Source organism: Callionymus lyra, chromosome 3 (genome assembly GCF_982586985.1).
Source record: "Callionymus lyra chromosome 3, fCalLyr1.hap1.1, whole genome shotgun sequence".
NCBI classification, from domain to species: Eukaryota; Metazoa; Chordata; class Actinopteri; order Syngnathiformes; family Callionymidae; genus Callionymus; species Callionymus lyra.
The window spans coordinates 18,787,512-18,815,207 of NC_141820.1; the positions used below are offsets into that span (position 1 = coordinate 18,787,512).

The window sequence follows — 27,696 nt, forward strand, 5'->3', positions numbered from 1 at the left end:
TGACTTATGTATAAATGTCAAAATGTATAAATGACAAAATTCTTAATTATACGTAAAATAGCTCCATTCTTTGACAAAAATTAAATCATAAGTCATTTATTTATTTTGACATATTTATATTCATCCAAACATTAATGTATACATTTATTTACTGTATGCATAAGTCATTTATCGTCCTTCATACAACAGAGAACTATCCACCACTTCTAAACCACGCCTTAAGGTGGTGACACGGTCCACACCCACAGACTGGGCAAACAAGCAGAACTTGATTGAAGATTCTTTACAAATTACCCAGAGAACATCCACAATCTTTCACAGCCACAGCATGAAGGAAAACACGGTAAGTCAGAGAATTACACTGTTTTCACGTTACATTAAATTGAAATATTTAATAATTATATACTCATTAATGATTTAAAATAAAATGGTTTAAGAGGAACAGCCATGCAGATTTCCATGCAAAAAACAAAAACATTTCATTCACCTAATCTTCACTCGTTAAATATTACAATCACCAAATCTCCTTTCACGCGTATTGCCTTTTTATAAATATGTTTTTTTATTCGAAATATTAATTACACTTCTTGCAATCTATTAATACTACATGTTGTCTCCATTTTGGCAAAGGAGTAACTCTATGTAGAAGGGATATTTTGTGTCAGTATATTACGATTTATATCAATTAAAATAAAAGGAAAACTTATTAACTTTATTGACTTATTGTCAATTATAGAATTATAGAATTTCTTATCATGTCTTTTATATCTGTATCTATAATTATTTTATAGGATTTCTGTTCTATCTTAGTGTCTATTCTCAGGTAGTTAACAAGCTGGTTTTGCCTATCAGTGCGGAATTAATACATGTGAGTTTATCCATTGTTCTACTTTTATTGTCTTTGTTTTTATTACAGAATGCACAACACTCCGAGAGTATATTGGTACGTATGTATACTGGTTGATTTGTCAGAAAGAAGCATCTTTAAATGAGTTAATTTTAAACAGTTACATTCATTTACATCAATTTCTTTAGTGCCTTATAATGTGTACATTCAGAAGCGACAACTTACCATTGATTATGTATACATTTAAAATGTTTGAATATGTGTTTGGATGAATGAGTAAACATATTTTTAATTTCATTCAGCTTTTTGTCTGATCATGGAGAGGAAATCCAGCTTTCAAAGATGTTCCATCGTTGCTGTTTTTTTGGTCATTTTAGTCATAGTTCTCCTGGCATATTACTTGGACTTCAACTTCAAGGTGAGATTATTTTCGGGACATCAATTCGACCATATTCATTAATATGGTCAAACGTTGCTGTTCCAGAGGTCATATTCTAGCAAGCAGAGATCTTTCAGAGAAGCATTCCTTCTTTCTGTTAAAGGGAAACAAAAACATATGTTTTGTTAATTAAATGAGTTGACGTGGCTTACATTTTTAACCCCTTTATTTAGTTGAACACCTCTGCTGTAGAGAAAGCAGTGCAGGTTATGTATATATATATATATATATATATATATATATATATATATATATATATATATATGAATGTGGCTCCTTTCTACACTGAAAAAACTGTCCCATCGAGTATGAGTATCCCTGCTGCTTATAAAAACAAAATCACCTGCTAAGCAGTGAGGAATCAACTTTTGTTTAGTACAAATTCACAGTTTCATGTGACATCACACCTTGTCAAGCCTCTTACACACTATTAATAACCCTCAAATGTCCCGGAACCTGTCCCTCAATTAAAACATGCACAAACTATTCATTGAGGAAAGTATCGGTTAATTATTAGTTTGTTGTGAATTAATTCTATAGATGCTAATACATTTAATCCAGCGTTGCACTTATCCAGATATATTGTTGTTGTAGAGAAGATAATTTTGACATTATTTCACTTTTACTTAATGTTTCTTTATCTTTCTTCTCTAGGTTCAGAAGAAGCACCCAATGCCGATCAGGGTCCAGAACAAAGTAGTTGAACCTGTTCAAATAAATTCACCCAAAAATCTGGATTTCTGCAGATTTGAGCCCATTTCACCTGAAAACGCTTTGGAAGAGCACCTCCTTCTGGAATCCAACACTTGGCCTGAAACTCCACCAGTAACAGCTAGTTTTAGTTTAATCAAAACAAGCAATCCCCGGGGAAGTTACTTCATTATTTTACCAAAAGAGGGGGAGCAGCAGTGGCACGTCGGTGATCAACTTAAAGTTAGGATTCAAATGAAAGACTTCCAGGGAAATCCTAAAAAGACTGGAGGAGATTTCATAGTTGCCCGACTGCACAACCCACTTCTTCATGCTGGTGTGACTGGACAAGTTGAGGATCATCTCAACGGATCTTACTCTGCTGTGTTTCCTTTACTGTGGACTGGGAGAGCAGACATTGCGGTTAGGCTGGAAAAAAAAAAAAGTAAAACAGGTTCAATGTGTTCTAACAATAATTTTCTCTTTCCCAGGTTACACTAGTTCATTCCAGCGAGGCTATCACATTCCTGAGAAGACTATCTAAAGAACATCCTGACAGAGTACAGTTTGTTAGCATGTTCAAAAAGGGCAAAGAAACTGAAAAAACCGTCTGCAACGTTTGTCTGCGTCCGACGAAGGAACCCATATGTGACTTTACTGATATCACGACCAAAGAACCGTGGTTCTGCTACAAGCCGAAGAAGCTGGACTGTGACAGCAGAGTGACCCACTCCAGGACAAACTTCAGGGTGAACTTTGGGCCTTATTCTAGTCTTTTTCAAAGGTAAGTGTCAGGTTAGGAATATGACTTAATGCTTTCACTAGAACAAAGAATAAATCAGATCTGGTTTAAAGACACATGAACACAACACAGAGTCTTGAGTGCCTGTCCGAATTATTTCAGTAGCTGTTAGGTCGCTGTTATATCATTGCAGTGTTACAAGTCGTTAATTATCTTGCTCCAAAGGTTTAGACCAAACAAGATCCTAAGTGAGTTATCATCGCTCATGGTCTGGGTTAGCGTTCGATCCTGCAAAGATCGTGGCACATCTATTTTATTTTATTGGGTATTTTTTGATTGTTTAATCGCTTTGTGACCCTGGTCTAGAAAAGCGCTCTATCAATACTAATTACTTACTTAAAAGTACTCTCACATTCCTTTCCCACACCAGCAGCTATGAAAACATCCACTCAGTGAGAGAGTTATGTTGTTAAATACATGATGACCTTACTTTAGCTCAGGGCTTTCCTACGAAGCTTCACATTGGTTTTAAAAAAGAGCAAAAAGAAAGGCTTTTCTTGAGAGAGGATAGAAAATGGAAGAAGAAGAAACATACATTTATGACTGAAGTAAATCAGGATCAAAGGCATAACAAAAAAAACAACAATCCCAAGATAACATCACAAATGGGGATATTTACAATTAATATTATGCAGGAACCTATTGAATGAGCGTAGCATGCACGACTCGGCTGTTTATTGACGTGGAATAACAAATAAGTGTTTGCTTATGAAGCTAAATAAATGAAAATTAATCTAAATACATGTTTTTGCTTTGAGTATTCGTGAATTTAATTTCATGCCATGACTACTGATGACCAGTTTCTTTATCAAATGTAAGGCAAAGTTAATCGGATGTACTTGAATGTTGCTTTCTAATTGTATTGACATGTGAAAAGTATAAACGTGATTAAGTTTGTCAATGAAGATTATACACATTTATATCCCCTCAAACAATTGTTCACAAAATAATAATGAAACTCTCAGCAAAGGGAAACCAGGTTTACAATTTTAAAGGGTTGGGTGAACTACAGTAACTACAGTTACAAAGAGAAATCCGGCGAGTTATTGACAAAAAACATCCTGTAACCTTCATATTGCTCATCTATAACGTCAATCTTATATTGAAGCATCAACAGGAGAAGAATTTTCACTTATTATAACTCTTACAAGGAACAAATTACACTGAAATGAATCCAACCCTTAGTCCACATTAAGTGTATAAAATAAGTTTGAAGTTGGAATTTTGGGTGAACTATCACTTTGAATTAAATATTTTCTCATGTTACTGTAATTGAGGTGTGACTTCCAAAAGAAAAAACAATTATCAATTAAATAATTTGACCTTTTTGTTAAATATTTGACAGCTGCAATTATAGTTATAGAACACACATTTCTTTTTTTTTTTTACCACTGATTTATTTGCAACACAGTTTGGCCGGTTTTTTTTTTTTCTTTCCTAACTGCCTTTTCCTTCACAGGAAAATCAACATGAAAGTTCCTATTCCTCCCTCTGGAATAGCAAGTGTGGATGTCTTACCAAAAATGAAAGGTGACACTTTTACATGTCTTGAAAATGTACATTATTTAAGAAGAAACCACTTTTATATTATTGTGTCTGAGTATTTTACTTTCTCTCTTTGTCAAAAAAGGAGTGAATAGCAGTCAAGAGTTTAGCAAGCCTGGTTACTACTTCAAGGGTGTGTGGCAAACATTGACCGGCGCCCCAATTCAGCATTTCAAGTCTTCCACATCCATCGGTGAATGTCTGCAGAACAAAATGCTGTACTTCTACGGAGACTCCACTATCAGGCAATGGTTTGAATTCATGGAAAGAAGTTTGCCAGGTAAAGATCACGATACCATTTCTCAATAATGTATGTATGTCTTTGTGTTGGCGAACATAACATTATCAATGACTTTATCATCTCTTTTTTTTGTAGACCTTGTGTCTACTAACTTAAACAGTTTGGCAAAAGTCGGCCCTTTTATGAAGGTTGATTACAGGAAAAGAATTATACTGAGGTTTCGGGTTCATGGCCCTCCTCTGCGCTTCACCCCACTCCCTGTTGCTGAGTTTCGCTATGTCGCCAACGAACTGGACAACCTGATTGGAGGATCAACCACTGTTGTGATTTTTGGTGTGTGGGCTCACTTCAGCACATTTCCCAATGAAATCTACATCCGAAGACTCCAGAGCATCCGTAGCGCTGTGATCCGACTCCAGAATAGATCTCCAGAGACTCTGGTTATTATTCGGACAGCCACCCTCAGACATTTAACACAAGCTGTTGCATGGACTAACAGCGACTTTTACTCATATGAGCGAGACAAGATCCTCAGAGCGGTGTTCAAAGATGTTAACGTGCGCTGGGTGGATGCCTGGGAGATGGTTCTGGCTCACTCTCTTCCTCATGATATTCATCCCAAACCTCCAATCATCAAGAATATGATCGATGTCCTCTTGTCCTACATTTGCCCTCAAAGAATCAGCTAAATTTCCTTTTCATTCCCAGTAAAACGGGAATGAAAAGGAATCTACTACATCTGTCTTACTGAGAATATTTGATTCATGTTACTGTGCATATTGAGTGTGATTTAACTGTGTATTTTCACTATCTTTTGACAGTTTTGTAATGAAAATTAACATATAACTTATCCTTCTTTGTGGAGAAAGATGAACAATCCAGAGTATGTTCCTGTCGTTTATTTACCACTTCCAAGTAAAATAAATTCAAGTAAAACGTTCAAAACAGGAGTCTGTTCCGTCGTTCCATAACCGGTTCTTATGCTTCGCATCGTGGAGAAGGATGGTCAATTGAGAGTGTGTCATGGGTCGCTTATTCGCCCCTTCAAGTCAAAAAAAATACAAGCTTTTATGATCGATCGGACAGTTTCTCCCGGCGACTGTACAGGTCAATAGCCTCGGGCAGTAAAGGTCCCGAACTATAGAAACATTGCGATATTTAAGGCAAATTTCCGGCCAAATAGGTTCTTTCAAGTTCCTTGTGTCCCGATCACCTGCAGAGAAGACATCCTAACTTGCCCTCTTGCAATCTATCATTCAAATGCTCTCGGTGGGGGCCTCCGTCTTACACCCCCCCCTCCCGGATGTGTCCCACTTCGTTCTTTGATCCACGACCCAAGGTGTGAAAGTGCAGACAAAACAGATGTTTTAAATAACCGGTGTCGTATCTCTAATTCTGTTTCAAGCTTGTCTTGAAACTTTTAGATTAAAAATTATTATACACTATACGTATACGTCATATGTGTCAAACTCAAGGCCCGCGGGCCAAATGTGGCCCGCCATGTGATTTTATGTGGCCGACCAGGCCACGATTTCGATCAGGTTTTCACAAGCGCAGGCACGCACGCACGCAATCCATGGCGCAGCGGCGGGTTCTCATTTCCCAGCCGAGGGGCGATGGGCCATACAGTCTGTCTGTCTGTCTGTCTCGAACCAACAACATCATCCCACCCGAGATTGTCATCCACGCTACGTGTTAGCATTAGCGCCGCTGCTTTGGGAAAACCGGCCGCGAGCCTTTGATGTGAGCAGCACCCGCTCTCATCGCGGCACGCATGCACACACACGCACACACACAGTCCCTGGCCTGTCAATCGCTCCCTGTCACATGACCGATTTCAGCAGGAAAAAGTGTCGCACAAGTTGCTGGCTGCTGGCTTGTAAAGAAACCTACATTTACCCACAATGCATGCCTACCGGTATTATGTTTCCCACGATTTACGCATCACTAGGCTGCAGCGTCTCCAAATCAATGCCAACAGGTGGAATTGAGAAATACAAATACATCCTCGCAAAATGTCCAAGAAGAGAAGAGTTTATGCGGAGGGAAGGATATTTCAAGAAAGGTGTGAAGGCGAATACATGTTTGTGCTTCAAGGAGAAAGACCTGTATGTCTTTTGTGTTATGAGGCAGTGTCGGTTGTCAAAGAGTAACATCTACGCCGGCATTTTGACACCAAACACGGAGCTAAGTATGCCACATTTACTTATTTTCATAACATGACCAATGGATGGTGGAGAGCAGGGCCGGGTCTAGGCAGGGGCAAGAGGGGGCCTGGCACAATGCCCCCTCAAGATTTGTGGCTGCCCCCTCATACATGCCTGTCTAGACCCGGCCCTGGTGGAGAGGATCCACTTGGTGTGTTCAGGCATCTACTCATCAAAAAGGATTGACACAGCCAATATATAAGCTGGGGAACCTAAAAACGTGACCAATAACTGGTTGTGAGACTTTCTTTCTTGTTGGGACATATCTCAAGACTCACCAATCTGATTTTCCTGCTATTTATTTATTTTTTCTCTGCTTGAGATGACAAGTGTGATGACAATAAAGTTTTAACTTACTACCTTACCTTGCCTTACCTTACACATGTGCATCAACAGGAAAAGTTGTTTGTCAGACTTATTTCAGTTGCAACTTATTAGTCTTGAGCTGTAAGTTTTGACTTATTTTTATGTGTAGCAATGTATTTAGTACCACATGCAAGGCTGTGTGCAGCCATTTTTATTTTATTGTAAAATTCTACACCACACATGTTGTTAGCAGCTCAAAATTGTCGGTTTTACAGTAGTTATGACCTCAAGTAATACATTCAAAGTCATTTAACATTAAGGAGTAGTTACATTTATTTTACATTAGCTTACATTTAGTTAAATTTATAAGTTACATCTGGCCCTTTGAGGGCAGCCATTATGATGATGTGGCCCCTGATGAAAACCAGTTTGACACCCCTGGTATACGCCATACTTAAATTAATGCTAAAAGATAATCCAAATTGAAGTAGTCTTGAAGATTCGTTGGATCCTTGAGTTAGTGAGAGACAAAGTCCGGTCCAATATAGTCTGGCAAAAAGATTTATTAAAGATGTTACACAAGACGCGTAACAACGAGAGGTGTACAGAGCTCTGAGTTACGAGTGTGAAAACATGCGCATATATTCTTACAAGGTCGTTGTCTACTGTTGCACACAAGTCCTTATAAGGTAACATTCAGTTGGTGTTATGTCTGACTCCTGGGGTGGTGATGGATGGAAAACTACTGACAATTGACTTGTCAGGTATTCAGGAACAGGGGTTTGGAGAGGGACAGATGCAGTTGATAACAGATTTAATGGGATGTCCTGATAAACGGGGGCAGTTGGTTCCACAGTAGAAAGTAACTGGTAGGCAGGAGGTTGGGCAAGGTCTCTTTTCTCTATAGCGGAGGTAATAACTCGGTTGCAAAGAGATCTGGCACAGGGGATGCAACAGCACCCACACAATACAAGGATGGCACAGAAGACAGCTATAGAGGTTAGGGCAGAGAGAACGAGTGAGCGATATTTCCCAAACATTTCACCAAATATGTCATATGTGGAGGTATCTACACCTGCATTAGCCTTGAGTTCGTTAGACATGGCATTCAACTTGGCTAGGGTGAGCGTCAATTTTCCATCCGGTGCAGTGTTATTTGGGATGAAGGTGCAACATTGTTCACCAAACATGGCACATACACCACCTTTTTCAGCCAGAAGCATGTCCACTGTCATGCGGTTCTGTACCACTATAAGGGATGTGGCGGCTAGCTGGTCATGAACCGCGGCAAAACCATCACGTGTGAAGTTAACTAAACGTTGTTGGTTGTAATAAAGGTAGTTGATGCGATCCACATTCTTATTTGGGGTGATGGGAAATATAGCTGCTACAATGGGAATGTTTTCAAATCCTGCTGAAATCTGGTCAGCCAATTTGAATTCATCTGGTACCCCACGGGGGATACCAATGGAGTCAATGTATACAGGGGTGCCAGACAGGGCATCAGTGGATCGTTTAGTTAGGTGGTTGTGGGAGGGCCGATACTGTAATATGTCGTCTTCTGACATGCTGACGATATTGGCAGGGAAAATAAGATTCACCAGGGCACATCTTCCTCTCCACCCCAGTGGAAGTGTCTGTCGTATGATAGTTCCTCCACAGAACAACCAAATGTCTGATCTGGCCACGAACTTAACTGATTCACTGACCGAGATGGTACGTATAGTTAGGCAGTGTATGGGAAGTATCCATCCTACAGGGGTCATGGGTCTCTCAGTGCGGTTTCTTTCAAGACAGGTGAAGTTGGACACGTACAGCCTAGAGTTGAACACAGGAGGGTCCATTCTGGTGGTCATGGGGTAAGCCATGTCTGCTATGGTGCAATTAGGACGAAGAATGGAGTTGGTCATAACATAAAAATGGCATTCGGAATAATTGGTGTAGGAATCAAAAATGGAAAGTGTCATCGATAGCATCATGTGGGGGCCCATGCACACCAAACATGAGGCGACTTGGGCTGATTCACGGGCTGCCACCGCCGTTTGAATCCAGGCATTGAAATTGGGATTGTGTCGTCCGGAACAGTTACGTCATCAGCCTCGAATGCCGTGACTTTGTTGGGTCGTTTTGGTCCTGGGTTGTGGGGTTTGGTGTCAACTACGGAAGGTTTGACATGCGGTGAGTTGTTGATTACAGGGGGATCTACGAAGATGATTTTTAACAGTCCCACAGGATCTGTGCCTGATACTGATAATCCCAGGGGCAGATAAGTAACGTTACCAAAACCTTGTTCGTACGGAACGCCAGACCATGCACATGAGGGATATGTCCAGAATTCTGCTCTGGAGACAACAAAACCAATGCTGGGTGGGGGCGTCTTACAGTGCAGATCTCTGTATAGACCGTTAAGATGCAATAGGAGTGGATTAAGGGATGTACCAGTTAGGGATCCTCGGACAAGGGTAATGTTACTGTTAGCCGGGGAAGAACATTTACTCTTAGTGTTTGTCCACCCCCCTGGCTGAGTAGTCCACAGGAGGCTATTCCAGGGACAATATGTGGAGACGTCTGAGTTACTTTGGATACACATGTATGCGTCATAACCCCGATAGGCTGCCTTGTTGCCTGTGCATGGGATCACATCACATAAGTCGAATTCATAAATTTTATTAGTTCCCCTTTGGTGATAAATCGTGATTTTAGAATTATAGTATAGCAGGCATTTGTCTGATACCTTATGGTCAGGACCGAGTGTGATCTGGCGCTTGGATCGTTTGGGGACCTGTAGCGTCTGGTTGTGAATGTTAGTATCATTGTGGGAAGATACCTCTGTGACCGTAGAAAGGGTTATACCGTGCAGAACATAGTACAATAACATTGGGGTACAGACCAAAACAGAAGCAATAAATGCAGCCAAGCAACAGGAGTGTATTACATGTCGAGGAATACTGGTAGCCATGGGTAATACTAAGTGTGCAACAGCTAAATTATTAAAAATGCGAGAGAACGTAACGAAACTCAAAGAGTGCAAAATGAAACAGCGGATTCAAGGAGGTCTGGCATCTTTTCTTGATCCTAATATAATATTCAATGTTTTGTGTGGGCAAAAACCTGCGGCAGTTGTTGATGCAGGGAAAATTCCTCACACGACTCTTGGTGCCATGCCAAGCAGTCAGACATTAGACAGTGATGACGGGGGTGATGAAGGATTGTCCAGGTTGACGGGGACGACGTTGGTGGGGGGCAGGGTTGTAGATGGGGTGTGGGCGTTGACGTTGAGGAGGGGTTTGTCACAGCTCTCGGGGTCAGCTGCACACTGCGTCAGGTGGAACCAGGAATCTCCTTTGCCTTCCAGCCGGAGGGCGTGAGACGTCCTTTCCAGTACGCGATGAGGACCAGTCCAACGTGGTTCCGTCCACTTTCGCTTGAGCACCTTCAGGTAGACACACAGGGTGACCTGCAATGGGACGGGTTGCTCGGGGACCTCTTCAGTCTGCTTGGAGAACCTGGAGCCAAGAAACTGTACAGTTGAGACAAATGGCGTGTGTGTTGGCTTACCCCTTAGGTTTGATATTGGTAATGGAGCCTGGGGTCCTGGAAAACAGCGACCTGTGTGGAGTTCGAATGGAGAGTAGCCCGTCCGGGTATTAACAGACATTCGAACACTTATCAGTGCCATTGGTAGTGCCGCGAGCCAGTTGACTCCGGTACTTATCATGACTCGGTTGAGGTTGTCCTTCAATGTCCTGTTCATTCTCTCCACCTGTGCCTGTGACTGGGGGTGGTAAACAGAACCAAACTTGTGTCTGAGGCCCAATTGGCGCTCCACCTGTTGTAAGTGGGTGTTCTTGAAATGCGTGCCATTGTCACTTTTCAGACAATGGGGAAAACCATACGTTGGAATGTAATGGTTAACCAAATGTTTAGAGACGCTTTTTGCATCTTCTTTCCGGTAAGGATATGCTTCTGGCCATCCTGAGTAGGCGTCCACCATCACCAACAGGTACCTGTATCCAGAAACTGGGACCAACATGTCAGTATAGTCGATAACAACCATTTGTCCTGGAAAGAAAACTGAGGGGTGTGTTAGTCCTGGTAATGGTTTGAGAGTAGGCCTAATTGCAGCTTGATTGCAAACATTACACGAGATTAGTGCTTGTTTCACCATTTGGTTTTTAAATGGATGCCACCAATTGTCCATTCTTCGAATTGTTTCTTCTCTGCCTACATGTGTAGGACCATGTGCCTCAAGGATTAGAGATTTCAGATAGGCTACTGGTGCAGCCGGGCGTCCCCTTTTAGACCAGACACCTTCTTCTGTTTTCCCTGAGCCTTGATTTATCCACATGGAAATCTCTTCAGGTGATGCTTGAGATTGAATGTGAAGAATTTTTGACCAGGATGACTGCTCATCCATTTCTTCAGCTGGAACCACCATCATTTGCCCTTGTGGCTGATAACCCGCGGTTTGTTTTGCCAATGCATCTGCCGCGCGATTACCTTTTGATATTTTGTCAAGTCCGATTGAATGTCCTTTGCATTTGACTACAACTACTTTTGACGGGAGCATAAGTGCCGCATACAATTTCATTACGTCTTCACTGTTTTTAACAGGAGTTCCTGAGGCAGTCATGTATCCAGTCCTGGACCATTCTGCCAATCCAAAATGTACCACTGTAACTGCGTACGCTGAGTCTGTGAAAATATTTACATCTTGTCCTACAGACTCTTCTAGAGCTCTTGTGAGCGCCATTATTTCTGCTCTTTGTGCTGACTGTTTCCCTTTTATCTTTGCACTTATCAACGGGATCTCTTCATCCCCTATCTGTTCTACCACTGCAAAAGAGGACAATAATTCCTCCTTGTCTCTGAAACAACACCCGTCAGTGAACAGCACCCTTTCTGGCTCTGTCAGAGGAGTTATGTACAAATGTTCCCTGATTTTTTGAGCTTGTTTGTCTTTGTCTGCGCACATGTGTGGGGTCCCAACATTCATCCCATCAGCCATGTTCACGCCATCGTGTATATATACAAGGTTTGGTGCAGCAAGAACCTTTTCCAGCTTCTGCTGTCTTCCCGCTGTCATTGTGAAAAGGTTACTCGTGACATATTGTAAAACACAATGTGATGTCATTATGATGACTGAGTGCTTTAATGTTATGTGAGATGTTTTCAGTAAAATTTTAGCAAGTGCTGATGCATACCTGGCGCAAGGTGGACTTTTCTTCTCATAGGCATCTAAAAGGACTGAGCAATACATGTTGACAAACCTATCACCTGTGTTCCCCTTTTTCTGAAATAACACAGCCGAAACGGATGTGTCTTTTTCGGAAACATCCAAATAGAATGGTTTGGTGTAGTCTGGAATCTGCATATCAGCGGCTTCCGCCATGGTTTGTTTGAGGACAATGAATGAGGACTCAGCCACTTCGGACCAATCCAGTGAGGCTGTAAGATTACGCATACCACATTTGTTCACCATCTGGGGAAGTGGGGCTACCATGTCAGAGAAATCTGGGATGAAATTACGAGAGTAATTTGCCAAGCCAAGAAATTGTAGCATTTCTCGGACAGTCGTTGGTTTGGGATGATGTAAAATGGTAGCACGGTGTGAAGAACTGACACCCGTGCCATTGGCTGAAATCAATCGTCCAAGAAACGACACCATGGGTCTGCAAACCTGCAACTTAGACCTGGACACTTTGAATCCACAGGAGTAATAAATAAAAGGATAAAAGGACATCTGTGGCTTCAAAACAGCCTTGTTCCGTGGGGGACGCCAGTAGTAAGTCATCAACGTACTGGACGAGTGTGGTGTCAGGGGGAAGTACACAATCAGAGAGCAAGTCTCTCAGGGTGGCATTGAAAATGCCGGGAGACAACACAAAGCCTTGTGGTAGTCTAGTGTAGGTGTACTTCTTTCCCTCAAATGTAAAAGTAAACATGTCACGCAGATGAGGAGCAAGAGGTAAACAGAAAAAAGCATTTGCAAGATCAATGCATGTGAAATACCTGAGTTCTGGTGATAGCGTAGAGAGTGCTGCATGTGGGTTGGGTACTGGTAGAACGGGAGTCAAAACTTTTTCATCAATCAAACGGAGGTCATGTACCATCCGGTACTTCCCTGTACCCTTTTTCTCCACAGGGAGGATCGGGGTGTTCCATTTGGAGCTAAGTGATGCCTGCAACACGCCTGTTTGTAGAAGGCCGTTAATGGTCTCCGCAATGCCCTGTCTACCCTCTGGAGACGTGGGATATTGGGATCTATAAACAAGACCTTGAGAAATATTAAAGGTAATAGGAGTCACTGAGGTACAGAGTCCTACATCCGTAGGAGAAGTAGACCACAATCCTGAAGGGAGTTGGTCTAACATTTTAGCCGCAAAATCAGAATCCATATGCTCTCTGCCATGACATCTGCTGATCAGGGTGTGTTGGAGTGTGGCATGTACTGGATCAGTATGCAATGTGATACAATAAGTCTGAGTGGAAGAAGAAAATGACAAATCCTCATGAAATGTGGGTGACCAGTCTGAGGCCATAATGGCCCGTTTAGTCATGGGGCCCAGTTCTTTAGCGGTACATCCTGCAGCTAAAGCTAATGTGATGTGTGGTGAGGCCGGAGTCACAGAGGGGTCAGTGGGTGTTGACATCATGTACCACTGCAATTGAGAGGCAGTGAGTTCAGTGTTCAGTGCTATGCCTTCAGGGCCCGCAAAAAGACATGGGTTTGACAAAAGCCATTCATTGCCTTCAACCTGGTGAAATCTGTCTTCATAGACAGTGTCACCCATCCGGTCATAATAGAGGGTACAATGTGGCGGGTCGACAGGAGGGAGGTAAGGACGAAGAGCACGACACCATGGCAACCACGTTTCCACTTCTGAGTTAAGTGCAGACCATGTAGGTGACTCAATGTTTATCAATGCCCAGTAGATGTCAGCCGTAGCTGAAACAGGGGTCTCAATATCTTGCTCCATCAATGGAAACATATGTTTGTCCGATGCTGAGGAGAAAATGACTTGTCCATTTGGAAAAACCAGTTGCAGGCCTTCCGCGGAGCAGTGTATAACAGTAGCCAGTCTTATGAGCAGATCCCTGCCCAATAGATTAATAGGACACGTTGGAGCATAGACGAACGAGTGTTGATGACTCTGGCCCGCCACTGAAACAACGGCAGGCGCGGTGAAAGGCAGGTTTTGGGTCTGCCCTGAGAAGCCAGTAAGTGGAATAGTTTGTGGGGATAACTTCATTGTGGGGGTCAGGCTGTTGATAGTGGAGTGTCGAGCACCAGTATCCACCATGAAAGGAATAGCCACGCCTTGAACATCCACCAGTAGGAGAGGATCCTGCAGTCCTCCCCCTTCAGCTTCTGGGGCCCATCATTGAGGATACTGACCCTGTGGAGGGGCCAGATGCTGGTTATGATGTCGATAACCAAAAGGGCTGGTGGACCACCTCGGCCACGTCCCCCTCTTCTGGGACCAGACTGTCTTGGAGCCTTCTCGGGACATGAGGTGGACAAATGACCGTATCCTTCACAATACTAGCACTGCACATCACTCAAGCCGTGAGACACGTAGGGACCTTCAGCCGAACTCCTCGAGTAACCTCCCCTCTGTCTGGGTGTATAGCCGCGATTAGGTCGGGGCTGATATTGGGGCTGTGGGGCAGGATATTGGGGTGGATGCTGTCCCATAAACATGGGATACATCCCGGCGGTGGAATGCCAATCAGTAGGGCCTGAGTAGGGAATGGGTTGGGGAAACGAGGTTGGGTCTGGCATTACGGGGGCCTGTACCTGGGGTTTGGTAATCTTCTTAGCCTGGTTGTAATCTTGTTTAGCCCTTTGCACCTGTAAGTTAAGTAATTCTGTTTCTAGTGCTTTAATTTTAACATCATCACCCCGGGCTTTATCATCCTGTCTTTGCAGCAGATATTTCACATGATAACACCATTTTGTATGATCAGCAGTTGCCAAGTCAGGATTATCGCTCACGAGCGTGCGTATAGCCGGGGGCAAACCTCTTGACACCGCCGCTCTGAAGAGAGAGCTGGCCATAGGAATCTGGGCCAGGCTTTCACCAGTTTTGTTTACAAAATCGTCTTCTGCTCTAGCCATAAAGGTAGAAGGATCTTCAACGGGTCCTGGGGTGTATACCAGTTCAGAGAACAACATGGAAGTAGCTGGAAACAGTTCCCTGATCACAATTGCCAATTCCCTACCCTGTTGCTGAGAGATAGGCGTGGCGGGATCAGAATTCAGCCATGGACATCTCAGCCATATGGGCCCTGCTTGAACGGGAGAGCTCGTTCTAGCGACAAGTGCTTTCATATCACCCGATGATAGAAGCAAACCGGCAGTCTGAGTAGTACATTTAGATAACCACGCAGCACCACCAGCTGAAAGTTGAGGCATCTGGCTAGCAAGTGCTTGAATATCAGAAATAGAAAAGGGTTTGTACTGGGGAGCCACACCTCCTCCAGGGGCATTCTTAAAGAGTACCGGCGCCAATAGATTACTTGGATGGCCTCGTGTATGAGTCGCACCTGTTCTTTGGCCATCTCTACCTGTCAGCCTCTCAGTCCCCTCTACCTCCCCTGCCTCTTCCTCTCGGCAAGATAGATTTAGCTCCCTGTATGACTCTCCTCCGACCGCCCCGTCCTCAGCCCTCTCTTCAGCCTTTTCCGCCAAGTGATTCAGAAAAAGTCTTTCTGCCTCTCTTCTTATTTTCTGTTCCACATTCTCCTCGTCCTCTCTTTTCCTGCCTTGCTGCTTCCTTCTCTGTATATCCGCTAGGCGGCCTCTCCAGTACTTGACATCTTCTTTCATCTGCCGCCCCTTTCTTCCCATTAAAGTAAAGTTTGAAAATGTATTTGCTGTATCAAAAGACACTTCTGTCATCTCGCGGTCATTTATTATTCCTTTATCCCACATATCGGCCTTTTCCATGAGGTTGGAGTGGTGTTGAGCTGCTACATCCTCTACAGTAAGAAAGTCGGGACAACTTATTCCTCCTCCCATCTTTGGTTTACTTTTGTCAATGGTCAGTTGAACTGCCCTCATCTCCCTCAAAATCTCCTGCAACAACTCCTCTTGTTATATTAAATACCGGCATTTGTATTGATAATGGGTGTGGTGGTGGAGAAGCAGTATGAGATTTGAATGGATTGTTGGATGAATATGGTGGAGGTGTGTCAGTCTGGTGTGAATCCGGTAATCGTAATTCCTCTGACAGTACCGGGTAAAGTCCACTGGATGGTGCCATTATCCCACCTTGTTTCAACTTTCCTTTTCCATCTTCCCCCGCCTCTTTCTCAGAGGGTGGGATTGACTCCACCCCTTTGATACCAGCAGCTGTACTTCCTGTAACTGATTTAGTCACAAGCAGAGCAGCGGACAGATGCAACCATCTTACCAAACATTTTGTGTCTTGAAGATTTTTCACTCTCCCTGCTCTATCTCTCCCTTTCAATGTTAATTTCGAAGTGCCTTCCGCCTCCATTTTGTTTATTCTTCCGATAAACTTGTGTTCTACTCTATTTAACACATCAGTTAGAAGATGAATGGAACTATTTTGGGGAAGGTAACCTGCATTTTGAGTCTCTGTAAACCATTTCACCAATTTTGCTTTTTTTTTCATCTCGTTCATTTGGCGCAAAATTTCCACTATAGACCTGGACTGCAGCCTGAAATTGTTCTGACAAAGACATTTTCTGAGGATGCGGAACACATTTTGACCAATCAATCCAATCTGTGGAAAGATTAAAGTCTTTCTGTAATTTACTTGACATTTTAATTTAGGTTTATTTCCTTATTAAAATTTTAATAGTTTTTTTTTTTTTTTTAGTTAATCTAGTTATCAGTAAGACCAGTATTCCTGGACTGCGTCCTAGTTCCTATATATTTTTACAACAATACAATGTTTTAACACCCCCTTATCAATTTTGTCCCCCGAACACGACGGCATTCAACACGAGAATGTGGGACCAGTTAACTCTTCCTCCGAACACGACGGAATTCAACACGAGAATTGCGGAACAAGCCAACACCTCTATTCTTCTATTCAATTTATAACAACTATTCACCTCGAGGATTTTTCTAAAAAAATGTAAACCCTGCCACAACAATGCCTGTATTGCTTATCCCATACAACAATACAGTATTCTTTCTACTCCAACACGAGGACGTAGTATTCCCAAGAAACACAAGAAATTTTCACAACTTATTCCAACACGAGGAACAAACTCTTCATCATATACATCCAATATCTTAACACATTTTGACAAACTTTGGAAATAGGAAAACCTTTACCCACCCAGAGAGAGGTAAAGACTTGTTTTATAATAAATGAGTTCGATGCTTTTTACCTTACTTTACTCGGCGCCTCGAGTCCACCTCCCCCGGAATGGGATCCGGCACCTCCGAACCCTCTCTCTCAAAGGATCCTGTTCGTGACGCCAATTTGAAGTAGTCTTGAAGATTCGTTGGATCCTTGAGTTAGTGAGAGACAAATATTCTTACAAGGTCGTTGTCTACTGTTGCACACAAGTCCTTATAAGGTAACATTCAGTTGGTGTTATGTCTGATGGATGGAAAACTACTGACAATTGACTTGTCACATTAGAGTGGAAAGTTACAGACAGAAGTTCTTGACACGTTTCCTGAGTGTTCGGGCTTGACCTTTATTGAATAGAACACTCAGCACGTGTCACCCGAACAAATACAGGTGATAAGGTTATGCAAACAGATTGACAGAAATATAATGAGGCTTCAAAATATAAAGTATAAATTACTAGCTTCATCTAAGAGCTTAAACATTTGACACATTCACAATCAAAATTTCACTCCAGACTGACCCACTGTTCTCAAGGCAAGCTTGGAACAGACGTAGAGTCATGACAACGGTTATTCAAAGTGTTTTTCTGCCTTTTCACACCTTGGGTCGTGGATCAAAAGAACGGGCAGGGACACATCTGTTAGGGGGGGGGGGACAGGAAATTCCACCGAAGAACATTTGAATGATAAACAAAGTAGGAAGAATTCTACACAGGAGATCGTGACACAGAATTACATTTTGTTATGTATTTATACATTTTGTTACATATTTAAACATTTATTTATACATTTATTTACACATAAGTCATTTATCGTCCATCATAGTGTACCACCAAGAAGTAGAACCGCCAGTAAGAAGGACGATAAATGACTTATGTATAAATGTCAAAATGTATAAATGACAAAATTCGTAATTATACGTAAAATAGCTCCATTCTTTGACAAAAATTAAGTTATTTATTTATTTTGACATTTTGACATATTTATATTCATCCAAACATTAATGTATACATTTATACATTTATTTACTGTATGCATAAGTCATTTATCGTCCTTCATACAACAGAGAACTATCCACCACTTCTAAACCACGCCCTTAGGTGGTGACAGGGTCCAAATCCACGGACTGAGCAAAACAAGCAGAACTTGATTGAAGTTTCTTTACAAATTACCCAGTGAAGATCCACAATCTTTCACATCCACAGCACGAAGAAAAACACGGTAAGTCAGAGAATTACACTGTTTTCACAGACATTAAATTGAAATATTTAATAATTATATACTCATTAATGATTTAAAATAAAATGTTTTAAGAGGAACGACAGTTTTTCGCCCATGAAACTAAAACAAGAAATGTTTTCGAATGTAATCACCAAAACTGCTTACCTCGTGCAGTCACGCAAATTTCCATGCAAAAAAACAAAAACATTTCATTCACCTAAAGCTTTCACTCGTTAAATATTACAATCACCAAATCTCCTTTCACGCATATAAGTATGTTTTTTTATTTGAAATATTAATTACAGTTCTTGCAATCTATTAATACTTCATGTTGTCTACATTTTGGCAAAGGAATAACTCTATGTAGAAGGGATATTTTGTGCCAGTATATTACGATTTATATCAATTAAAATCAAAGGAAAACTTATTAACTTTGTTAACTTATTAACTTGAGAATTTCTTATCATGTCTTTTATATCTGTATCTATAATTATTTTATAGGATTTCCGTTCTATCTTAGTGTCTATTCTCAGGTAGTTAACAAGCTGGTTTTGCCTGTCAGTGCGGAATTAATACATGTGAGTTTATCCATTGTTCTACTTTTATTGTCTTTGTTTTTATTACAGAATGCACGACACTCCGAGAGTATATTGGTACGTATGTATACTGGTTGATTTTTCAGAAAGAAGCATCTTTAAATTAGTTCATTTTAAACAGTTAGATTCGTTTACATCAATTTCTTTAGTGCCTTATAATGTGTACATTCAGAAGCGACAACTTACCATTGATTATGTATACATTTAAAATGTTTCAATATGTGTTTGGATGAATGAGTAAACATATTTTTAATTTCATTCAGCTTTTTGTCTGATCATGGAGAGGAAATCCAGCTTTCAAAGATGTTCCATCGTTGCTATTTTTTTGGTCATCTTAGTCACAGTTCTCCTGGCATATTACTTGGACTTTAACTTCAAGGTGAGATTATTTTCGGGACATCAATTCGACCATATTCATTAATATGGTCAAACGTTGCTGTTCCAGAGGTCATATTCTAGCAAGCAGAGATCTTTCAGAGAAGCATTCCTTCTTTCTGTTAAAGGGAAACAAAAACATATGTTTTGTTAATTAAATGAGTTGACGTGGCTTACATTTTTAGCCCCTTTATTTAGTTGAACACCTCTGCTGTAGAGAAAGCAGTGCAGGTTATATATATATGTATATATATATATATATATATATATATATATATATATATATATATATATATATATATATATATATATATGTATATATATATATATGAATGTGGCTCCTTTCTACACCGAAAAAACTGTCCCATCGAGTATGAGCTTTTTGTCTGATCATGGAGGGGAAATACAGCTTTCAAAGATGCTCCGTTTTTTTGGTCATCTTAGTCACAGTTCTCCTGGCATATCACTTGGACTTCAACTTCAAGGTGAGATTATTTACTGAGACATCAATTCGACCATATTCATTAATATGTGAATATGGTATACAGTGAGGAATCAACTTTTGTTTAGTACAAATTCACAGTATCATGTGACATCACACCTTGTCAAGCCTCTTACACACAATAGGCACAGTTAATAACCCTCAAACCTGTCCCGGAATAAAACTATTCAACCATTTATTGAGTACAGTATCGGTTAATTATTAGTTTGTTTTGTTGTAGTGAATTAATTCTATAGACGCTTATAGATTTAATCCAGATATATTGTAGAGGTGATCATTTTGACATTATTTCACTTTTACTTAATGTTTCTTTATCTTTCTTCTCTAGGTTCAGAAGAAGCTCTTGCACCCAATGTCGATCAAGTTCCAGGATAAAGTAGTTGAACCTGTTCAAACAAATTCAAGTGCGCCACCCAAAAATCTGGATTTCTGCAGATTTGAGCCTATTTCACCTGGAAACGCTTTGGAAGAGCGCCTCCTTCTGGAATCCATCACTTGGCCTGAAACTCCACCAGTAACAGCTCGTTTTAGTTTAATCAAAACAAGCAATCCCCGGGGAAGTTACTTCATTATTTTACCAAAAGAGGGGGGGCAGCAGTGGCACATCGGTGATCAACTTAAAGTTAGGATTCAAATAAAAGACTTCCAGAGAAATCCTAAAAAGACTGGAGGAGATTTCATAGTTGCCCGACTGCACAACCCACCTCTTCAAGCTGGTGTGACTGGACAAGTTGTGTTTCCTTTATTGTGGACTGGGAGAGCAGACGTTGCGGTTAGGCTGGAAAAAACAAGTAAAACTGACTAAATGTGTTCTAACAATAATTTTCTCTTTTCCAGGTTACACTAGTTCATTCCAGCGAGGCGATCACATTCCTGAGAAGACTATCTAAAGAACATCCTGACAGAGTACAGTTTGTTAGCATGTTCAAAAAGGGCAAAGAAACTGAAAAAACCGTCTGCAACGTTTGTCTGCGTTCGACGAAGGAACCCATATGTGACTTTACTGATATCACGACTAAAGAACCGTGGTTCTGCTACAAGCCGAAGAAGCTGGACTGTGACAGCAGAGTGACCCACTCCAGGACAACAGACAGGGCAAACTTTGGGCCTTATTCTAGTCTTTTTCAAAGGTAAGTGTCAGGTTAGGAATATGACTTAATGCTTTCACTTGAACAAAGAATATAAATCAGATCTGGTTTAAAGACACATGTTTTACTTGCAAGTGAAAAAAGAACAACACAGAGTCTTGAGTGCCTGTCCGAATTATTTCAGTAGCTGTTAGGTCGCTGTTATATCATTGCAGTGTTACAAGTCGTTAATTATCTTGCTCCAAAGGTTTAGACCAAACAAGAACCTAAGTGAGTTATCATCGCTCATGGTCTGGGTTAGTGTTCGATCCTGCAAAGATCGTACCTGGCATGAAGTACTCTCACATTCCTTTCCCACACCAGCAGCTATGAAAACATCCACTCAGTGAGAGAGTTATGTTGTTAAATACATGTGATGACCTTACTTTAGCTCAGGGCTTTCCTACGAGGCTTCACATAGGTTTTAAAAAAGAGAAAAAAGAAAGGCTTTTCTTGAGAGAGGATAGAAAATAGGAGAAGAAGAAACATACATTTATGACTGAAGTAAATCAGGATCAAAGGCATAACAAAAAACAACAATCCCAAGATAACATCACAAATGGGGATATTTACAATTAATATTATGCAGGAACCTATTGAATGAGCGTAGCATGCACGACTCGGCTGTTTAATGACGTGGAATAACAAATAAGTGTTTGCTTATGAAGCTAAATAAATGAAAATTAATCTAAATACATGTTTTTGCTTTGAGTATTCGTGAATTTAATTTCAAACATGCCATGACTACTGATAACCAGTTTCTTTATCAAATGTAAGGCAAATTTAATCGGACGTACTTGAATGTTGCTTTCTAATTGTATTGACATGTGAAAAGTATAAACGTGATAAAGTTTGTCAATAAAGATTATACACATTCATATTCCCTCAAACAATTGTTCACAAAATAAAAATGTTGTTATGTAGAAAACAGTGCTTACATTATATATTAAGTCTATTAAAACTACAAAAAGAAGTGATGGAAAAATACTGTGTACATTTTCTCAACCACAGGTATTTATTTGTTCATTGCTTGTGCTTGACTGCTTAAATTATAACAGGCTGAGGGCGTTTCAGTCACACTGGACTGACTCGTGGAGAAGAGTTGAAGGGTTCAGACGCAGATGATTTTGTTCATTATCTTATAAAGATTTTTCCTTGGTATTCAACAGTTTTCATCTTTAGCTATTTGCATTTAAACACAAATTAAGAATAAACCAAAGGTTCTAGTAAACAGTAATACATTACTTTCTGTAAAATAAGAATATTATAAAAATAATAATATTAGCTTTAGCAGAATTTACCCACACAAAGCTCATCACAATTACATTTGCTCAACCACAGGTATTTGTGTTAATCATTGGTAATTAGAGCAAAAATACCTTGTTTACGTATGCTGCATTTAAAATACACTTTTATTCATTCTAGTCTGTGTTTTACCGATTTGTAAACTATGTTCTGTTTTCTGGAATAATCAATAACCTACGATGAAAGGCTACACCAAATTATTTCGAACTTTGGAGTGAAATTGTTGATTCTTTCAGAAGGTTCTGTATTACTCTTCTTGCAAGCAAAATAGTTGTGACTTCAAAATCATTTCTGTTCCTGATGTCTACTCTTTAAGTTCACAGCTATAAGTCAGATTCCTAACCTGACACGAAACTCTCAGCAAAAGGAAACCAGGTTTACAATATTAAAGGGTTATTGTAGTTCACCCAAAGTGAACTACAATAACTACAGTTACAAAGAGAAATCCCGCACTTTTTAGAGTTATTGACAAAAAACATCCAGTAACCTTCATACTGCTCGTCTATAACGTCCATCTTATATTGAAGCATCAACATGAGAAGAATTTTCACTTATTAAAATGGATGTACATTTCTGTCTATAATGCTAAAAAGCAACGGATTTGGGGTGAACTATCACTTTGAATTAAATATTTACTGATGTTACTGTAATTGAGGTGTGACTACCAAAATAAAAAACAATTATCAATATAATAATTTGACCTTTTTCTTAAAAATTTGACAGCTGCAATTATAGTTATAGAACGCACACTTTTTTTCTTTTTTTTACCACTGATTTCTTTGCAACGTAGTTTGGCCGGTTATGTTTTTTTCTTTCCTAACTGCCTTTTCCTTCACAGTAAAATCAACATGAAAGTTCCTATTCCTCCCTCTGGAGGAGGAAGTGTGGATGTCTTGCCAAAAATGAAAGGTGACACTTTTACATGTCTTGAAAATTGACATTATTTGAGAAGAAACCACTTTTATATTATTTTTTTATAATTGTGGTCTGAGTATTTCACTTTCTCTCTTTGTCAAAAAAGGAGTGAATAGCAGTCACGAGTTTAGCAAGCCTGGTTACTACTTCAAGGGTGTGTGGCAAACATTGACCGGCGCCCCAATTCAGCATTTCAACTCTTCCACATTCATCGGTAAATGTCTGCAGAACAAAATGCTGTACTTCTACGGAGACTCCACTATCAGGCAATGGTTTGAATTCATGGAAAGAAGTTTGCCAGGTAAAGATCACGATACCATTTCTCAATAATGTATGTATGTCTTTGTGTTGGCGAACATAACATTATCAATGACTTTATCATCTCTTTTTTTTGTAGACCTTGTGTCTGCTAACTTTAACAGTTTGGCAAAGGTCGGCCCTTTTATGAAGGTTGATTACAGGAAAAGAATTATACTGAGGTTTCGGGTTCATGGCCCTCCTCTGCGCTTCACCCCACTCCCTGTTGCTGAGTTTCGCTATGTCGCCAACGAACTGGACAACCTGATTGGAGGATCAACAACAGTTGTGGTTCTTGGTATGTGTGCTCACTTCACCTCATTTCCCAACGAAATCTACATCCGAAGACTCCAGAGCATCCGTAGCGCTGTGATCCGACTCCAGAATAGAGCTCCAGAGACTCTGGTTATTATTAAGACAGCCACCCTCAGACATTTAACGGCTGTTATTGCATGGACTAACAGCGACTTTTACGGATATGAGCGAGACAAGATCCTCAGAGCGGTGTTCAAAGATGTCAATGTGCGCTGGGTGGATGCCTGGGAGATGGTTTTGGCTCACTCTTTTCCTCATGATGTTCATCCCAGACCTCCAATCATCAAGAATATGATCGATGTCCTCTTGTCCTACATTTGCCCTCAAAGAATCAGCTAAATTTCCTTTTCATTCCCGTTTTACTGGGAATGAAAAGGAATCTACTACATCTGTCTTACTGAGAATATTTGATTCATGTTACTGTGCATATTGAGTGTGATTTAACTGTGTATTTTCACTATCTTTTGAAAGTGTTGTAAGGAAATTGACGTTCAGATATTGTTTTTAGACTTGTTTGTGGGTATTGTGGGACAGGAATGTGGGTATTTGTAGAACCCTAGAGGTTTGATACACACTGCATGACAATAAACCTGCGATTACTATCAAATTTGATTGACCGGGGCTTCCAACTTGCTAATGGAGCAGACAGTTGCAGGTCAAGTCTACTCTAAACGTTTTTCACTTAACTCCCACAAAACAAGCTTGAAAACTTCATTTCAATATAGCTTTCTCAGCCTTGAAAAGAGTCGAACACGACATCTGCGCACAGACACCGCTCACTTCCGTCCCGGGTCTTATCCTTCTTTTTGGAGAAAGATTAACAATCCAGAGTATGATCGTGTCGTTTATTTACCACTTTCAAGCAAAAGAAATACAAGCTTCCTTAACGATCGACCAGGCACCCTTCTTCCTGCAACTTTACAAATTGACAGTCCAGGACAGAATGGCCCGAGCTGTAGAAAGCTCGACATATAAAAAAAAAACCACTCAGTAAAATGAAAATAGAATCATAAATCTTTTATTCAGGTTTCGACAAATCTAAACGTTTTCTATCTTGTTTACAAAGACCCCGATATCTTAAAGTTTATCAACTGTAATCTGCCATGTAATGATACTGGTCTCTGTGGCTTATGGTAAATATCAGTGTCTGAGACCCAGAAGAGTCTGGTTTGATTCCTGTCTTGGGCTTTTTTTCTTCTTTTTTTTATATATAATTGTGTTGCAGCTACAGCAGCAAACGTGTCATCCATTCACTTGATTATTTTTGTTCAGTGTTGAGGCATTATTTTTATATTTTGCTATTAAGCCAACAACATCAAGTCGAGGGTAAAAAAATAAAAAAAAATAAAAAAGTTCCACTATGAGTAACACACCAAAACTTAAATATGCTTGTGTGTGTGTGCTTGTGAAACCAGAACTGGAGAAATCTATGAAACTCAACTTGAGCACCCTAGTACATATGAAGTAAATGATTTTTTTTTTCTGTTTTATCTTATTTAAATTCAGTTTCTAACACAGAGCAGCCGACATGAAAAATTCAAACAAAGAACAACAACAATAGAAATATGACTAATATAATAGCAAATTAACTTAATTAACATGTAAGTCAGAGGAAGCCCTGAGTTGTCATATATTGATTTAAAAACATAAATGTGATGCATTCATATCCATTGATGTGACCCACAACACACCCTTTATCCAAATGAGTTAACTTTAGTAAACGGTCATCAGGGAATCTGTCACCTTGAAGCAGTTTAGTTTTTACAAAATGATAAGGTAAGGTAAGGTAAGGTAAGGTAAAACTTTATTGAAATTGTTTTTTACCAATAGCCAGCAATTTTTCATAAACAATAAAAAATAATAATAATAATAATAATAATAATAATAATACATAAAAAATAAAATAAGAAGAAGAACATAAGAGGAAGAACAAGATGACACAATCTAAGTCTTAAGACAAAGACAAAGAACATAGGTCAAGGAAAGAAAAACAACAAAGACAAAGGATACAAAGACTAACATGGAACAGAACATCCAGATACTCTCACTCCACTGCTGCCCCCGAACTCAGAATTGTACAATTTAATAGCCCAAGGGATGAATGAGTCCCTGAGTCTATTTGTTTTGCACCTGGGTAGGAGCATTTGTGCACTCATTCTGCTTCTCTGCTCACTGATGACAGTGTTCAGAGGATGACTGTCATCATCCATGATGGACAGTAGTTTGTTCAATGATCTCCTCTCAGCAACTGTCACCAGTGAGTCCAGCTTCATTCCAACCACAGAGCCAGCCCTCCTGATCAACCTGTCCAACCTGTTGACACTCCTCTTGGACACATTTCCACCCCAACACACCACAGCATAGAACATGACACTGGATGTGGCTTTGTCCTGGACCTCCCGAAGTCCAAGACCAGCTCCTTGGTCTTTGAGGTGTTCAGCTGCAAGTGGTTCCTCTCACTCCAGTCCACAAAGTCACGTATCAGACTCCTGTACTCGTCTTCGCTGTTGTCCCTGATGCATCCAACAATGGCAGTGTCGTCAGCATACTTCTGGACGAGACTCAGCTCTGAGTTGTAGCAGAAGCCCGAAGTGTAGATGGTGAAGAGGAGAGGGGCCAGTATGTCCCCTGAGGTGCTCCTATACTGCACACCACAGTGTCAGACTTGATGTCCTTCAGCCTGACATACTGTGGTCAATCAGTAAGATAGTCCGTAATCCAGGAGACCAGACCAGGGTCCACATGCATCTTAGTCAGTTTGTCCTGCAGCAGAGTGGGTTGGATAGTGTTGTAGGCACTAGAAAAGTCCAGGAACAGGATTCTCACTGAACCGCTTCCTTTATCCAAGTGGGAGTAGGTCCGATGCAGGAGGTGAAGGATGGCATCTTCCACACCAACTGCTGGTTGGTAGGCAAACTGCAGGGGGTCTTGCGCGTGCTGGACTTGTGGCCTGAGATGTTTGAGGACCAGCCGCTCCAGTGTCTTCATCAGCTGCGAAGTCAGTGCCACCGGTCTGTAATCGTTCAGCACACTCGGTCGGGTCTTTTAAGGGACTGGAACGATACAGGAAGTCTTCCACAGAGTTGGTACTTTCCCCAGCCGTAGACTGAGGCTGAAGACATGCTGGAGTGTCTCAGCTAGTTCAGCAGCGCAGGTCTTTAGCAGTCGAGCAGACACCTTATCGGGACCAGCAGCCTTCCCTGGACGAATCCTCCGAAGTACATCCTGTACCTGGAGTGAGGTGAAGCTGGGAAGTGGTTGTGTGGAGCTGAGGGGGGCACAAGAAGGTGGGGCAGGTCCTGAGGCGGGCAGCAGTGAGGGTGAGGTGACCTGCTCAAAGCTGTTGAAAAAGTTGTTCAGACCATTTGCCTCCTCCACCGTGTCCACTGCAGTCAGAGAGGCCTTGGTCTTGTGTCCAGTGATGGTTTTAACACCATCCCAGACCTCTCTTATTTCTTCTCGGCTCAGCTTCTCCTCCAACCTCCTCCTGTAGGTGTCCTTTGCCTCCTTTAAGCATCGCTTCACCTCCTGCTGAGCTGATCTCATGGCGTCCCTGTCTCTGCTCCTGAATGCCACTTTCTTCCTGTTAAGGACATCCTTGACCTCCTTTGTTACCCACGGTTTATT

General features: G+C 40.9%; 2 protein-coding genes across 2 annotated transcripts; both read left to right on the forward strand.

The window, feature by feature from the left end:
- The first annotated feature begins 303 nt into the window (after nt 1-303).
- LOC148083690 (NXPE family member 3-like) lies at nt 304-5,475 on the forward strand. The gene is made up of 8 exons (XM_087786830.1): nt 304-343; nt 917-943; nt 1,150-1,265; nt 1,941-2,399; nt 2,468-2,760; nt 4,238-4,308; nt 4,409-4,603; nt 4,700-5,475. Exons 3-8 carry the CDS (start codon nt 1,164-1,166, stop codon nt 5,251-5,253), a joined length of 1,674 nt encoding a protein of 557 aa, XP_087642956.1. The 5' UTR covers nt 304-343; nt 917-943; nt 1,150-1,163; the 3' UTR covers nt 5,254-5,475.
- A 14,035-nt stretch (nt 5,476-19,510) lies between these two features.
- Nucleotides 19,511-24,408, forward strand: LOC148083691 (NXPE family member 3-like). The gene is made up of 6 exons (XM_087786047.1): nt 19,511-19,612; nt 20,439-20,882; nt 20,948-21,240; nt 23,381-23,451; nt 23,564-23,758; nt 23,855-24,408. The coding sequence occupies exons 1-6, from the start codon at nt 19,511-19,513 to the stop codon at nt 24,406-24,408; spliced, it is 1,659 nt and encodes a 552-aa protein (XP_087642173.1).
- The last annotated feature ends 3,288 nt before the right edge of the window (nt 24,409-27,696 follow it).

Bases quoted from the DNA above. Each gene is read 5' to 3' on its own strand.
- LOC148083691 (XM_087786047.1), top strand. From the start codon at position 19,511: ATGGAGAGGAAATCCAGCTTTCAAAGATGTTCCATCGTTGCTATTTTT. The intron at 20,883-20,947 runs GTTAGGCTGGAA...TCTCTTTTCCAG, and splicing joins CTGGGAGAGCAGACGTTGCG to GTTACACTAGTTCATTCCAG. The intron at 23,759-23,854 runs GTAAAGATCACG...TTTTTTTTGTAG, and splicing joins CATGGAAAGAAGTTTGCCAG to ACCTTGTGTCTGCTAACTTT.
- LOC148083690 (XM_087786830.1), top strand. From the start codon at position 1,164: ATGGAGAGGAAATCCAGCTTTCAAAGATGTTCCATCGTTGCTGTTTTT. The intron at 2,400-2,467 runs GTTAGGCTGGAA...TCTCTTTCCCAG, and splicing joins CTGGGAGAGCAGACATTGCG to GTTACACTAGTTCATTCCAG. The intron at 2,761-4,237 runs GTAAGTGTCAGG...TTTCCTTCACAG, and splicing joins TATTCTAGTCTTTTTCAAAG to GAAAATCAACATGAAAGTTC.